General features: G+C 40.3%; 1 protein-coding gene across 2 annotated transcripts in view; it reads left to right on the plus strand.

The window, feature by feature from the left end:
- chst11 (carbohydrate (chondroitin 4) sulfotransferase 11) overlaps positions 1 to 17,083 on the plus strand; it is an 88,166-nt gene that overhangs the window by 40,001 nt on the left and 31,082 nt on the right. For both annotated transcript variants that reach the window (XM_017698903.2, XM_017698905.2), the window contains exon 2: positions 7,765 to 7,850. In XM_017698903.2, coding sequence (XP_017554392.1) covers positions 7,765 to 7,850 — 86 coding nt within the window. The remainder of the gene's footprint in view (positions 1 to 7,764; positions 7,851 to 17,083) is intronic.

Consider the following 17,083-nt stretch of genomic DNA (forward strand, 5'->3'; position numbering starts at 1 on the left):
AAATGGTCTGCTGAGGCTGTGCAGTGCAGGGTTATGTTTTTAGCATAGCTGTAGTGTAATCAAATACACAAAGAGTATATTTTAGACTTCTCCCACACTCATATGCACACACACCCTACCCATCCTGCCAGAACCATACTTACTCTCAGAGCTGTTTCTCTGCTACATCTTCAGTTCTGCAGGATTTAGCGCTCCAGTCAATTCCCCAGACTGGGGTAAAGAGTTATTGCGTGCTGCCTTTAATGATCTGTCCTTTCATTGGTCGTTTTTCCATATCTACACGGCTTTCTGGTTAATCAAGTTAGAATAAAGATACACCACAAACTGTTAACACTTTATTTGTGCATTTACAGAAGCAAATTCTGCTAAATAGCAGAAAAAAGTATGGACAAGATTCAGGCTTAAGATACTACTGCAAGACCAGTGATTTGAGCTGTGTGATGTAATTTTGTCCATGTTTATAAATACAGTATCCACATAAATCTGTTGGAGATCATTTAGCAGTGCATTGTGGTTTAAGCCAAGTTTTGGAATTGATTTTGGTACACAGTGCTAATTGGTAGCCTGTATGTTGGCTAACTTGGTCATAGTTCCAGTGCAAAAGACGCAAAACATGCAGTGGCTGCTATTTGGCTTGTAGTAAAAATGGGAAAATAGGGTAATTTTGGGTAACTAGTGCTTTAAATACAATTATGTGCAAAAGGTTGAACAGCCTCAGTCAAATTACATGTGTTGTTGACTTTCTAAGTTAAAACAAGCTTTTAAGATTAAGTGACCCTTATTAGTCCCACAGCGGGGACATTTCATCTCCTCCTTTTGACCCACACGTGCAGTGAAACACAACATACACACTAGTGAACGCACACACTAGGGGGCAGTGAGCACACTTGCCCGGAGCAGTGTGCAGCCCTACCCACGGCACTCGGGCCAGTTGGGGGTTGGGTGCCTTGCTCAAGGGCACTTCAGATACGTACTGTCAGGTCAGGGGAGCGAAGGCTGGTTCCCTAAACTCTACCCCATGACTGCCCCCTAACATGTCCTTTACAGAGAACACAATGATTTTTCTGCAACTTTTAGTACACATTTCATGTTTATTTGCTAGGTTTGATAATTTGGAAGAACATAGATTTTAAAAAGTGCCATGATTTTCACTAATATGTTAAATTCAGCAAATAAACAGCAGTCATGCATTCAAATGTGCAGAAATGTTTATTTGTAGAGAATGTTTTAACTTATTTACACTTAGAAAGTGTACCAAACGTGTATTTTGACCGGGGCTGTTCAACCATCTGCCCATGATTGTATTTAAAGTACTAGTTACCCAAAATTACCACTTTAATACAAACCAAATAGCAGCCAATGCATGTTTAATTTCTTTAGTTCTACACTGGACCTTTGCACAAAAACCGTTGCGTATGATTGGAATCTAAGAATGGACAATTTTATTATACTGTGATGAATTACATTGCAATATGCCTTAATACACTTTTCTGAGCATATTGGGATATCAGTACTTGACTGCAAGTTTCATTACAAAGAGAGCGTAATTAGTCCTGTTTAACTGGATTTTGTGCAGCGCCGTGTGTGAAATGCTGAATAAAATCACTGTATTTATAGTTTTTTGATGCCATTTTTTAAATGTGGCCCTGCTGGTGCCTTCTGTCTATGTCAACTCGTCAAAGCTCAGAAAACTGTCCTTCTGCACAGGGTGTTAAGCGCTTCTGATTTCGTCCATGCCTTTCAAACGAACCCCTTTCCACCTGTTCTACATGGTTTGACCCGACAGAGTCCAACTAGCATGTGATGATGACGGCGTGAGCTAAAGGTCAGGCTGCGGGGGGTTCTTGGGTGGCTTACAGTGCCATTTATAGTGTTGTCAGCACAGAGGAAATGAGAACAGGTGTGTGTCTACTGTATTCTGGCACTACTGATTAGTGCATAGCTGAGTATCGGTGAAACAGGCACAGGTGCAGAAAACACACACTCAACCTTTTGTGCGCGCACGCACACACACACACACACACACACATACACAAAGGTTTGTTTATAGACCCTGTCAGCACTTGGGGTCATGCGTATGTAGGAGTGGGCCGTATTGGAAAAATATAACATCATGATACTTCAAGACATTTTGATGATATACGGTATGCATTATGAGATTTGGTGTTTCTGATAAGGCGGCAGTGGGTAGACCAAGAAGGACCTGGGTTCGATTCCCCACCCGGGCAACCAGGGTCCTTTCTGTGTGTTGTCCCAGTGTCTAACCCATCCATGCAGTGAAACACCACATACACACTAGTGAACACACACACTAGGGGGCAGTGAGCACACTTGTCTGGAGCGGTGGGCAGCCCTATCCACGGCACCCGGGGAGCAGTTGGGGGTTAGGTGTCTTGCTCAAGGACACTTCAGTCATGTACTGTAGGCTCTGGGGATCGAACCAGCAACCTTCCGGTCAAAGGGCCGGTTCCCTAAACTCCAGCCCACAACAATTGTGTGTTGTCAGTGACAAAACTAGAATTTAAAAAATCTGATTTCAGTATGTTGCTTAGAATGCAATCCCTTTACATTAAGTGAGACTCCATTTATAATAGGTGAGAAAAAAAATATATAAAGTCACCATTTTGGATGTATGAGATTTTATTACCATAATGACGTTATGCAGTGCCCTATATGTAATTTTCTAAGCCTTGGGGTGGGCTGTATGGGGAAAATATAACATCACAATACTTCAAGCCATTATGATTATGCATTATGAGATTTAGTTTTTCTGATAAGGCGGAAGAGAAACCGAGAAAACCAGTCATGCCACATTTAAACAATACTGTCATAAACTGAATATAATGTACTGCACTGCACTAAACCCAGTTACAAAGGAACACTGTGCTCTCATTTTAATGAAACAAGCAACTCGCCTGTGTTCTTTAAATTCGGACAATATCCTCGAAATGCTCAGAAAAGCGTATTGTGGCAATCAAAGTTTCTCATAATATTTATATGAATTTAAAAAATGTTTTACGATATATTATTATCTATATTATATTATATAGTGTATTATTATTCAATTATTATCTCTTTACATTAACTTACATTAAAGGATAAAAAACACCTCCTGTAAAGTCACAAATTTGGATGTATGAGATTTTCTTGCCACAATGACATCATGCAGGTACATGTAAGTAATTTTATGAGCCTAATCCTAAACCTAACACTAATCTTAACCAGACCGAAAAGAAACAATTTTACCTCTGCAGTTTTCAACAATGCATGGAGCCTTTGTGTAAAGCCAGGGTCAAGGAATCAAACAAATCAAGGAAAACAAACACACACACACACACACACACACAGAAGCAGTGGGTATGTAGGCTCTCTCTTTGTCTTCACTCCATTGTTTCTAGACCTGAGCTGTGCTGTGTGTAAATATCAAGAGGAGGGATGAGAGTAATTTGCTGTGGCCTTTCACTGTCTACCATATTTATTCTGTCCTTCTCTCCACTCCTTTATTCTCTTCTCTCCATCACCATTTCCCACCGTTCACTTCTCTCTTTTCCCCATCATCCTCTTTTTTGTTCTTTCATCCAGCATTCCCCCCCTCACTAGTAGGAATGAATGCTCTGAAATCAAAAGTAGAGAACATAGTATAGCTGCAGGCACACACACACACACACACACACACACACACACACACACACACACACGTATGTGTGTGAGGATTAGAATCAGTTTATATAATAGATAATAGTGGGAAAACACAATTAATTTGCATTAGGTTAAGGCTGTTATAGAGAAGCGTGGCTGGCTCTCCCGAACTCTGCTGCAGGGGAGAGAGAGAGGGGGGGGGGGGCAGAGAGATAGAGAGAGAGAGAGAGGGGGGGGGACAGAGAGATAGAGAGAGGGAGAGATAGAGAGAGGGAGAGAGAGAGAGAGGGGGGCAGAGAGATAGATAGAGAGAGAGAGAGAGAGAGAGAGAGACAGACAGAGAGATAGAGAGAGAGGGGGAGACAGAGAGATAGAGAGAGGGAGAGACACACAGAGAGAGGGGGGGGGCAGAGAGATAGAGAGAGAGAGAGAGAGAGGGGGGGGGAGACAGAGATAGAGAGAGGGAGAGAGAGAGAGAGGGAGAGAGAGACACGGAGAGAGAGAGAGACAGAGAGATATAGAGAGAGAGAGGGGGGGGGAGACAGAGATAGAGAGAGAGAGAGACAGAGAGATAGAGAGAGAGAGAGGGAGACAGAGAGATAGAGAGAGGGAGAGACACACAGAGAGAGAGAGAGAGACAGAGAGATAGAGAGAGAGAGAGGGAGACAGAGAGATAGAGAGAGGGAGAGACACACAGAGAGAGGGAGAGAGGGGGGGGGCACTGAATGCTGAACTATAACTATCAGTGTGGCACAAAGGCAGCTTTCATTGGCCTTCATTTTAGTAGTGCTGGTCATACAGCTGTATTTAGCAGTAATGGTCAGGTTCTATGGGCCAAATTACAAAGCCTGTTTCTACTCTGGTACATTTAAATGCTTCAGTTTAGGGCTGTCAGTGTGGATTAATGTATTCTGGGGATGCAAATTTTGGCAAATGTTTTGACCCTCATTATTCTGCTAATCGTTAACCAGGAAGCCAAAAATCGAGGCAACCCATTAAAATAGCAATTAAAAAAACAATCGGACTGGTTTTGAAATCTGACAGAGCAGCATTCGCATCCATTGTAAATACAATCTGTTGTTTATTGGGAAAGAGATGAAATGGATGCTTTTTTAAACCAGTGACGTTGGTCGATTGGTTTTTGTGTCGTTTAACGGGAAAATAATGAATCATTTCCATCCCTAATCCATTTGACTGAGCGAGTAATATGCAAAAAAAGGACAGACCAGTACACTGTTAGAATTAAAGGCTCTGTGCAGGTACATTTTTCATTCATCAAGGTAAAAAACAGTGTAAACGTTCCCTCAAAGGTGCAGCAGTGGTTTTAAGGTCCAACTGTGCTCCTGAAATACGTTTTTCCAGGTGAAAATTTGGTATTTGTACCTTTTCATAACCAAATGTTTTAAAACAGAACAGTAGAATGAAAGCCGCGTGTGTGGAGTCAGTACAGCTTATGTTCGCTGACTAAAGGTACAGAGAGGGTCCCACCCCGTGTGACAAGAGGGGCACTGCCCCAGTTACAGTTTAGTACCTTTATTTCTGAGAGTGTAAGAGATTCAAAACATGCTTTATCACCATGCAAACTGCCAACTAATCATGGACGATTAATCAAGCAGGTAAAATTTAATCAATTATTTTTAATGGTGTTTAATTTGTTAATTATGACAGACATACCGTGCTGTGCAATAATCAGAGACCACCATTCAGTTCTGTCATTTTCAGTCTAAATGGCCATTAAGAACAAGTAATTCATTTTTTTGCATCGGGAAAAAAGCAGAAAGCACATCAGAAAATTACACAAAAGCCTCAAGGAAAACTAACATCAAATACAATATCAGAATTTCAGTGTTTATTGTGTCCACCTTTACCTTTTTTATAGTTTCCACTTTTGAAAGTCCAAATCTGCTGGGATATTTTTCCAAGTTCAGTCAGAAGTTCATTGTATGTGCTGCTTCTCATGATCCAATTAATCTCAAACACATTCAACCATGCTGAGATCTGGTCCATCCAGTTCTGAAAAAAATGGCCTCTTCTTTATTTGATTTGCAAATGTTCTCCTTTGTCTCTGTTACTTTTTCTCAATAAGGGCTGCTTGACAGCTACACATCCTACACGTGTTCCTCTCAGAGACTATTAGGGCAGTCGTGGGCTGGAGGTTAGGGATCTGGCCCTGTGACCGGAAGGTTGCCGGTTCGATCCCCAGGCACGACAGTCCATGTCTGAGGTGTTTTTGAGCAAGACACCCCATGTAGATAGGGCTGCCCACCGCTCCGGGCAAGTGTGCTCACTGCCCCCTAGTGTGTGTGTTCACTAGTGTGTATGTGGTGTTTCACTTCATGGATGGGTTAAATGCGGAGGTGGAATTTCCCCGGTTGTGGGATCAAAAAAGTATCACTTAACTTCTTCTTTCGGCTGCTCCCTTTAGGGGTCGCCACAGAAGATCATCTGCCTCCATCTTGCCCTATCTACTGCCTCCTCTACTTTCACACCAACCATCTCCATGTCCACCTTCACTACATCCATAAACCTTCTCTGAGGTCTACCTCTTCTCCTTCTACCCAGCAGCTCCATCTCCAACATTCTTTGACCATCACTTAACTTAAAAGCTTTAAATTCTATTTGGGTGATGGGGACAGCTTTGGTGGTCTGCCAGCTCTTGCATGGTTGTAAGGAGTCCCTTTTTCTCTATGAATACTCTTTTAATCATCCCTTGAACTGAATTTCTCTTTTTTCACTTGCTTTCCTTTGATGTTCCCCTTCCTTATTCTGTTTTATATCTAATCTCCTGGAATAAATAATGCCTGGAAAATGAAGGGTGGTCTCTGACCCTTGCTTGACACTGTGAATCTGGCACACAAACACAGATCCGTTTCTGTAGCCGTGTGTGTTTGCGTGGATGCAGGGAGGAATCATTAATTGCTTGTTTAGGTGGAATTTGTTGAAAGGTCGAAATGCATTACATTATTAAAGACCACTGCTTTCACAGGGGTCATCCGATCCTGGAAAGTGGCTGTCTCTGGTCGTTTGTGGTTATAGCAAGAGCTTAGTAAGAAACATTAGTCATTGTGTCAGTGTTGAGAGGGTGTAGGCCGTAACCTTTAGTTTAATGAGGCTGTAAGTAATAACTTATTGCCTAATAGTTTGTGTCATACTCAGAAACTGCTGGTTTCAAAAGTGACTCTATCTAATAAAAGATTGACCGAACTGAATTAATTCTAGGGTAAAATTATGCGTCACATCTGGCCAGTCAGGACAGCCCCAGTTTCTCCTTTAAAACTATTGACTGTTCTTAATGTATCCGATAGTGTTTTAGGTGCATAGTTATTTCTGGGGAGAGAAATAAACCTGCACCCAGACTATGTAATTGTATCGATAATTTGAGCAAGAAGAAGTCATGAATAAGATGCTTAAGGTGGTAGTAACTTCAGGCTCCTGCAGATGGTGTTGCGTGAGGATCGGGCTATAAATACCTGCAGGGTGTGTGACAGGATTCATAGATTGAGAAAAGGTGGTACAGTGCAGAGAACGACTTTTTAAATTTGTGGAAAATGGGTCCCAAAGCAGATGCTAATGATTGATAAACAGGAGCGACTGCGTTTGGGCATGCCAAAGACCTCAGTGTAAAGAAAGTAGCTGAATTTTTAGGTGTCATCTTATTCCAAGATTAAAATTCTCATGTTCACAGGGCTGCAAATGTGACTGATTGGCATCTACGGAGTAGGCTTTGTACTAAATGTTGGAACGTTGTCTTGCGGATTGGATTGCATTCAGCCACAAGAGCGTTAGTGAGGTCAGGTACAAAGGCTAGATGATTAGTTCTGGACTCATTGGATGGAGCTCCATCATTCCACATTGTTTCGCTGATCCACAGCCCAATTCTGGGGGCTTTACACCTCTCCAGCCGACACTTGACGTTACTCATGGTGACCTTACACTCTTATGCGGCCGCTCCACGAGCCCCATTCTATTAGCAAAGTAGCTGAATGCACTAATGAGGTCGTGTCTGGATGTTATTGGACTTATTGTGTATGTAATCCCTGATTATCGTAAGAACATATCATCCACCCATTCTTGCCTATGATGTGCCAGCCTAACTGTCTGTTTCCCTGTCTGTGTTTTTTGCAGTAATGAGGCAGAACCCATTTGCAGCGGAGGGCTGCTGTCGGAAAGGCTCAAGAAACGCTCTACAAGAGCTCTACAACCCCACGCAGGTAACTTTTGCCCATAATGCTTCTACACCGACTCTGCTTTGTCATTGATTGTTTCTGTGCCTGAAGTGAATTCAGTTGCTAATAAACACAGACAGCTATAGGTTTAAATGGTGTCCTATAGCAGAGCTATTGCAAGGCTGCATTGAGGCTAGTTGCTGTGATGGAATCAGATTGATTCAGTTTTGTCTGAAACTGGCAGCAGCTCGCTCGGAGAGCAGTGGGTAACCTCTGAACCCTCAGCATAATGCTTGAGCGCGTTGCCGTGGAAACTCAATATGGCAGTCAAATCTCATTTCCTTTTTTACAACATGCATATCTGCAGTGCTTAGCGTACAGAATCCAATCCTCACAGCACTTTTTGTGCGCGTTAAGCTCATCTGCTTTAGTTTCCCTCTCTCTCTCTGTCTCTCTCTCTCTGTCTCTCTCTCTCTCTCTCTCTCTCTCTCTCACTTACTGTCTCGTTCTCTCTCTCTGTCTGTCGGTCTCTCTCTCACTATCTCTCTCTTCCGCTCCCTCTTTCTCTCGCACTCTCCTTGTCCACCTCTGCATCTTTTTTTTTTCGAGATTGACAGCTGTACTTTGTTGCCATGCCAACTGTCCTGCTCTGGAGCTGGAGCTGTAATCGTGTGTTGCTGTCTGGTCCTCAGGAAAGCATCTGACCTTGAAATGAGCAGCTTAGGTTTTAAGCAAGTTCTGTTTCACATCAGATTGCCAAAGAATTCGCCTACACTGTGGTGGTTGTGCACTGAACAGCACCCTGTAGCTGCATGGATCATGAACGTTTGAGGCCAGTTATGTTTCCTTTTTCTTTACGTCCAAAATGGATGAATTATGGTCTTTTTTGGCTTTTTTAGCTGTTTTTTTTTATTTTTATTTAATAATTGAAGCTCACACTGTGTCGGCCAAATGAGCAGTTTCAACCTGTTTGGACGTCCCTCATTTTGGCTTTGTTTTAATATTTTTAATTAAATGACATTTTAAAATATATTTTCTTTACATTCTAATTAAATTTGGTTTAAATGTTTTTTATTTGTGTATATCAATTTATATCAATTAAAATATCCAACAAATTAATTTCCATTCTGCCATAAAAATGGTCACTAGGAGGCCCTCAGGAAGGGGTTAATGGGACAGACTTGCTTTTTAAATTCATTAATAAAAAATCAGTTATGTGCTTAAAGAAAACGAATCAAATGAATTGCTACATTGACAGTGAGCAGTAACTGGCTATTTACCCCATTGAGTCATGTATAATTATGCATTTTGACGTAGATGTGGCAACAGCATTCAAATTCAGTGCAAGTGCGCTTACTTCCTCAGATTACTTATGCAGTAGAACCATAAGGGGGAGTGTGTAATTGTCAATAACATCATCAAAGGCAGACACTGGCCAAAGGCAAGTACCGCTGATCCTTAAAGCCCCTATTTTATTAATGATTGCACACATTCGTGAGGGTTACATTGCTTTGATACAACAGTTCTGCAAACATGAACATTGTATCAGATGTGCTTTAATACTGTCCAATCCTTCCACCACAAAAAGTAGTTCCCTTAAAAGAGCCATAAAACTGTCACAATATCAAGTTCAGCTCAGTTTTTACAGTGCTAGCAAGATGAACCTGAATGAGCACTGCATAAAATGTTCATCTTAAGTACAATTCTTGAATATAGTCAAGAACTCTAATATTTCTCCTGTTGAGATTGTTGTAAGCGTCATTTAAGATTATTTACGTTATTTCTAGACATTTCCTACTTACATATCTCTTAAGTAGTTTTATTAAGTAAAATTATCTACATTGGCAAATAATGTAGCTTGTTTTAAGAAATGTCCTAGAAACCAGCTAAATTATCAGCCAGTACAGTGAGATAATTTTACTTAAAACAAGTAAAGAATTCCTGGTAATAAGCTAGATAATCTTATAGTAAGTGCACAACCATCTCAAAATGGGAAATGTTAGATATATCGACGAGATTTAAGATCATTTCAGTTAACAAGATACCATTTTTTGCAGTGTGGTTTTGTTCAAATTGTATGTAAAGCACTTTGCTGAATTGAATTCTGTTTGTTTCTGGCTGCTTTCAGTTTCTTTCGCTGTTCTGTCACAGCTTCCGACCGAAAATCATGCTTAGGGGAACCAAAGGTCCAGGATTTGATGTAGTTACTCTTATTCTGACCAAACTGACAGCAGGTCACATATTATCAAAAAGATGTTGCAGACGTGTATCCATTTTTGTTTTTGTATACACTGAAGTTTCAACTTACTAAGCGTTAGCTGTAGTGTAAACAGTTATTACTATCATAGATAACAGCACTGGTAGTTTCTCAACCAATCAGAGTCTCCCAAAAGTATTTTAGTGTTAAGATCAACTTTACAGGTAGAGAGAGTGTTCAGCCTGATGCTGGCTTCACCATCTTTGGGCTGCATTTCCCAAAACTTTGTCAAATGTGAACTAACAGTTGGGCCACAATAAAAAGAGTAAATTGACTGATTGCTAAATGCAAAATTCCAGTTGCAGGCGATACCAATCGTGCACCAGAATACAAATGCAACATGACTTACATACAACACAAATATCCTGTGTCGGTCTCCTTTTCCTGCTTGTTTTAGGCCAGATCTCTGCGTTAGGTTCTGTTTTTGTGTAGCTACGCTGTTAGAAATAAAGATTCTGTGCAGGTACATTTTTGTTCAACAGGGTACAAACAATGTAAATGTTCCCTCAAAGGTACAGCTTTGGTTTTAAGGTCCGATTGTAAACCTTAAATCAGTTTCTCCAGGTGAACAGTTGGTATTTATACCTTTTCGTAACCAAATGTATTAAAACAGAGCAGTAAAATAAAAGCCTGGAGGCGAGGCGGGTGTGTGGAGTCAGTACAGCTTAGAAAATATAATTTTAGTGCATTATGGTCCAGTTATGTTCCCTGACTAAAGGTACTGAGATGTACCCTTGAGGATGGCACCCCAGCGACAAGAGGGGAACTGCCCCAGTGACAGTTTACTACCTTTATTTCTGAGAGTGCAGTGGTGCAGTTTTCTAACTTCTAACTGAAGCTACTGCCTCCCAGTAGTGTGGCCATTTCTCATGCATCACCTCTGTTCATCTGCATTTTCTCACCAAACAGTCTGGAAGTGCTTCCCTCTGAGGGACGATAAACGTGTGACCCATTCTTATTGTTCCTGCAAACGAGTTAGCTTAGAACAGGCTTTAAACATAGTAAAGGGGCACAATTGGACCTTAAAACCTCTGCTGTACCCTTGAGGGAGCATTTATGTTGTTTGTACCTTGTTGTACAAAAATGTACCTGCACAGAACCTTTATTTCTAACAGTGTAGCACATGTTCCTGAACACTAAACAGATCTGTACATGGATGTGGATTAGCGTTAGTGGTGTCAGGGTCTCATACTGGTGCCTGTTCTTGCTGCCAGCTGCCATATCATCATCTTCTGAAGACCCACCCAGCAATGTTGGGCAGTTAGTGGTGTAGGGATCCATCTGGAGTGCATCTACATCAGAAGCTTTGTTCAAAGGTGTTTCATTAAGTTCTCAAAGCCAGCTTGCTGTTCTTCTTCTCCTTCTAAGCAAAACTAGCTTTTACAAAGCTATAACCACCAAACTTTCCAAAGGCTCAGTTCATTTGCTTGTGTCGTTTACGAGGATGCTTCAATCACATCTCTAATTTTCATATCCATTTTTCCCCCTAGCTTTTGATGAGGACTGCTCCTCTTTTTTCCCTCACAGTTGACATTTCTGAGTAATGATAAAGAGCTACGCACAGCTTTGCTCCTCTTTAGTGCCTTCATTTTTATCCCTGAACTTCAATATTTCATAAAATATGTAGTAAGGTTGGTGTAATTCCAGTGTACTCTTCTATATTTTCTTCTCCAGTCCACTGACTGCTTTCTTTTTCATCTCTTATAGAAAGCAATTGAATTTGATGCCCCATGAATCTTAATGCCAAGTTTAATGGCTCTGGCTTGAAAATTCAAGTACACAATTACATTTGATACTGATAGCCTGTCTAACTCCGCCGTGCTTTTTTCATCCCCCTGTGATCTCATAAAAAACACATTGATTTTGAAATATCTAATATCTAATATGTCAAAAGTTTATTTCTTCTGTTACTTTCCCCTTGAAAAGACTCTGATCTTATTATAACTTTAGTCTAGCAAATTGTAACGTGGAGCGATGATGAGGCGGACGCATGTGCTGAGAAAAGCGAGATTTATTGAGGGCAAATCCATAATCAGGGTCGAAACAGTCCAAGTTCAATGAGCCAACACGGAGAAATGGAGGGACAGACATAATGAAATAAGCACAGACTGAAACACACAACGGAGGCCAGAATAGCAAAACAAACTAGCACACAAAACACTTCAAACAATACATACAAAGACCAGCACAGACCAGCGCAAACACGGGGCTTATATAGCACAAAACACAGGTGGAAAACAGGTGGAAACAATCAGGGGCAGAGTCACGAAACAAGGGGGCTGGACTGGGACAGAATCAAAACAAAGAAAGCACGTGGACTAGACCAAAACAGAAAAGCGCATGGAGGAGTGGGAGGAGCCAATCGTGACACAAATCTATACTTATAGCACATATAGATCGATCTTTTAAATCTATACACACACACACACAAATATATATATACATACATATATATATATATATATATATTCTATCCCCCATGTGCCCTGCATCTTATTTATGTACCTCAGACTCACAATGAAAAGGATTATATAGTGGTCAAAAGACTTACAATTTGATCAACTTACAAAAGTAGGCGAAGGTGGTGTTGGGAGTCTTGCCCAAGGACTCTTATTGGTATGGTGCAGGCAGCGTTTTGAACCCTAGTCTACAGCATAGAAGGCAGAGGTGTTACCTACTACACTATACCAACCACTAGATTGAAGTTCATTGAAGATCAGAGTAAGTTCAACTTTTAATCTAATAGTCAATTGTAAACAGCTTGAAAACCCAATGAGGTCAAGGCTCAAAGAAGAAAACATAAAAATAATACAATAAAATGGATTATATAATGATCAGAAGCTATAAAGGGGCTGTATTAAAGATTTGCTTTTGCTTATGGTCATACCACTCTGAGAACACCCGATATCGTCTGATCTCACACCACCACTGTAAATCACATTCAACCTAATTTTTGTTGGAGTTTAGATTCAGAACCAATTTAAAAAGCTAACCTGTTGAGCTGGACTGTATTGTTGTAGCTAAGTGAAACTAAACGGGTTAAGAGTGTCAACTAATTCCTATTCCTGCTAGCAGTTTTTTACAGTATAATTTCTATGTCATGGGCCAAAGTCTTGGATTGCGAGTCGCCTTGTAAAGCCTGAATGAATCATTTGAAAGTCAGAGGCGACAGGTGGGATTTTTTTTTAGAACATCTTTACGTCACACTTACAGCCTTAAAAAGAAGGTGTGGCTCGATGTTTAGGTCTCCATGCTTGCTCATTTAGGCATCAATCGTTAATAATTTAAGGCAAAAATCTGCATTATATTGATGAAGATATGATGACATATAGGTCATATAGTATATGTATGTACATACATAATATATATAAAGTATATATACACTATAAACACACACACACACACACACACACACACACACACATATATATATATATATATATATATATATATATAAATAGAGAGAGAAGAGAGAGAGAGAGCTCAGGTTTTAGAGAATGGAGCTAGTTATGAATGTAACTGTGGTTATATTCATGTATATGTATGGCTATTGTCGGAATAAACCCTCATATCTCTAAAATGGTAGCTTTACAGGAGAACGAAAAAACCTACTTTACTTTTAATGTAAGTTAATGGAACCAGATTTTTTTCCAAATAATTTTTGTCATTTCTGTTGGTCACACAATGTGAATGAAATTTCAAATTATATATATATATATATATATATATATATATATATATATATATATATATATATATATATATATATAAAATACACAACACCTGTTAGAATTAATGTTGCATGTGTTCAGATAAATAATATTTCCAGTTTTCCCCTACTGGGTTTTCCTTACACCACACACACACAAAAAAAACTCTACTCATAAAAAGCCACAGTCATATTTCTGCAGCTGAACTGAGAGCAGAATGACCGAGCTGGCCTACTGAGACACGTGTGCGTGTGCTCTATGGTTCACTGGACCACTAGGTCATGTAAGGCAGCTGAAGGCAATAAAGTTTCATTCAGTACTCAGATAACTTACTGTGGTTCCTAAATACCACAGTGAGCTTTACTGCTTGCTGCTTAGTTTATATTTAGATCAAATTCAGCTGGGCTTACTTAATATACGCAAAATGGGCTGTTTACCATACATACAAAGTAGCTTTTAGCATATCATTTTCCAATAGAAGTGTATTTTAGTGTATGTCATGGTTCAGTGGAGTCACTGGCCATCTGAAGGCAATAAAGTTTCTTTCAGTACTTAAAGGGGAATTCAAGTTTTTTCAAAATTTCTACATAAAGAAATCTTCAGTGACCGAGATGTAAACAGTCATTCAGAGCGGCTTGAAGTGAAATGGTTCATTATAGACTCACAGTGCATGTACCTTTCCAATGTAAGTGAGTTTTAAAAAAATGACTATATCATAACTTTCATAAAACTTTTCAGTCTCAGGCATCAGGCAGTGTATTTATAACTATTTGATGTAATAAATTTCTTTTATTTTTACCTAAAGAAAAAGCTATAAAGCTCTTAATCTCTGTTCTTGTCTACAATATACATATTTTAAACTCCATTTATGGTGGAGAGTCCAGGGCATTGCAAGGCAAAGTGACTGTACACAGCATTATTAACATCACATATAAAAACAGAAGTTTTGTAGATTCACTGGTGGTTTTGGATAATATATAAAATACACTATATTGCCAAAAGTATTTGCTCGTCTGGCTTCACTCGCATATGAACTTGAGTGACATCCTATTCTTAATCCATAGGGTTTAATAGGATGTCGGCCCACCCTTTGCAGCTATAACAGCTTCAACTCTTCTGGGAAGGCTTTCCACAAGGTTTAGGAATGTGTATATGGGAATTTTGAACATTTTTCTAGAAGCACATTTGTGAGGTCTGACTCTGATGTTGGACGAGAAGGCCTGGCTCACAGTCTCCACTCTAATTCATCCCAAAGGTGTTCTATCGGGTTGAGGTCAGGACTCAGTTCTTCAGGCCAGTCAAGTTCTTCCACACCAAACTCACTCATCCATGTCTTTATGAACCTGCTTTGTGCACTGGTGTGCAGTCATGTTGGAACAGGAAGGGGCCATCCACAAACTATTCCCACAAAGTTGGGAGCATGGAATTGTCCAAAATCTCTTGGTGCTGAAGCTTTAAGAGTTCCTTTCACTGGAACTAAGGGGCCGAGCCCAACTCCTGAAAAACAACCCACACCATGATCCCCCCTCCACCAAACTTTACACTTGGCACAATGCAGTCAGACAAGTACCGTTCTCCTGGCAACCGCCAAACCCAAACTCATCCATCGGATTGCCAGATGGAGAAGCGTGATTGGTCACTCCAGAGAACACGTCTCCACTGCTCTAGAGTCCAGTGGTGGCGCTTTATACCACTGCATTTGACGCTTTGCCTTGTCCTTGGTGATGTAAGGCTTGGATGCAGCTGCTCAGCCATGGAAACCCATTCCATGAAGCTCTCTGTGCTGTTCTTGAGCTAATCTGAAGGCCACATGAAGTTTGGAGGTCTGGACTAATTTCACTAATGTTGAAAGAAATGGATGAGTGAGTGAATACTTTGGGAAATATAGTGTAGCTATGTAGTGTGGTTCTTATCACCACCACTGTAAAGAAACTGAGCCTGTCTATTTTTACTAGAATGACCAGAAAAAGAATGTTTTTTTGTTTTTTTCAGGAATCGATATATAAATGAAGATTTTGAAGAGTACTCTGCTCTGTTAGGGCATAATACCGCTATCTTGATAAATTACATCTCAGTATGATTTTCAGAGCATTTAATGCTTAAGAACTTCAGAAAAACAAGTCTGTTTGCATCTTGAAAATATGCATCTTGGAAATTACTTCAAATATCATAATTATGTATTTTTGCTGCTGCTAAGTGGAAATATATGTTAATGCATTTACATTGGCTGGCAAATAAACCTTGCTATTCTGTTATTGTCACAAGCTTCACGGAGCTCTGCACTCACTTCAGAGTCGTTCTTTTAAAGCTGATCCTGCTAGTTCTCAATTTTTTGCACCCCATTAATGCCAGTTGGTAAATTCCTGCTGCTCAGCACACCAGCTTTGTCCTCCTCAACAGACAGAACAGGGCCTGTACAGTAAATATAGCAACTGAATATAAAGTTTTCCCATGATTACAGTGAAAATGAATATATAGACCAATAAGTTCAGCCATGCACATTATGAGCGCATATTTCAGTGAGCAATGGGGCTCAATTAGAGGGAGAATTCACATGAGTCTGGCCTCATGTGAATTACAGTAGCTTTACCCTGAGACAATGAACAACTGTATAGTTTCTTAGAGTGTGCTCGTGTTTACGTGTCCGTGCTGACTCAGTCTGACCCTTTCCAAATCACACGCATATGTGAGGAGTCCACAGGCTCTTGGTCTATACCCACGCTGGATGGAGTATGGCCTTAGACAAGCACACATGCAGAGAGGCAGTAACTGCCTTTTGTTTGTTGTTATGATGCAGTGTGCAGTTTTATATAGCAATTTGGTGTTTTATTATCCACCTACAGAGAGTGGCAGGTACTAAAACCATTACGGTTGCAGATTCATGCTTGTTAACTCTCTCTTTCTCTCTCTCTCTCTCTCTTTTCCCCCTCTCTCTCCCTCATTCTTACATTCAGTCTTCTTTTACAGGCACTGTTCGGACTCCGTTAAGCCCTTTATGGTTGTGTTCTCACTGTAATGTCCTCTATTCTCTTCATTTTCAATGAGCTGAGTTACAAGGCTGAGCAGAATGCGATGAAGCGAGAGGCGCTAAGAGCAAGCCATGTATTGCCATGGTGCCTGGTGGGCCGAAACAAAACAGGAGGCCGAGGCAATGCCACCCCAACCCTGTTAGTTTAACCCTTCGAAAAGAAATGTGTAGGTCCACACTTCAGTTCCTCACTCTTATAACTACTAAATACTAAATATTTGTGACCAGAATAATAAAGTAATGCCTAAATAAGCATGTAGAGAGTAATAAAGGAAGATGTCCA

The sequence above is a fragment of the Pygocentrus nattereri genome, chromosome 1 (assembly GCF_015220715.1).
Source record: "Pygocentrus nattereri isolate fPygNat1 chromosome 1, fPygNat1.pri, whole genome shotgun sequence".
NCBI lineage: Eukaryota > Metazoa > Chordata > Actinopteri > Characiformes > Serrasalmidae > Pygocentrus > Pygocentrus nattereri.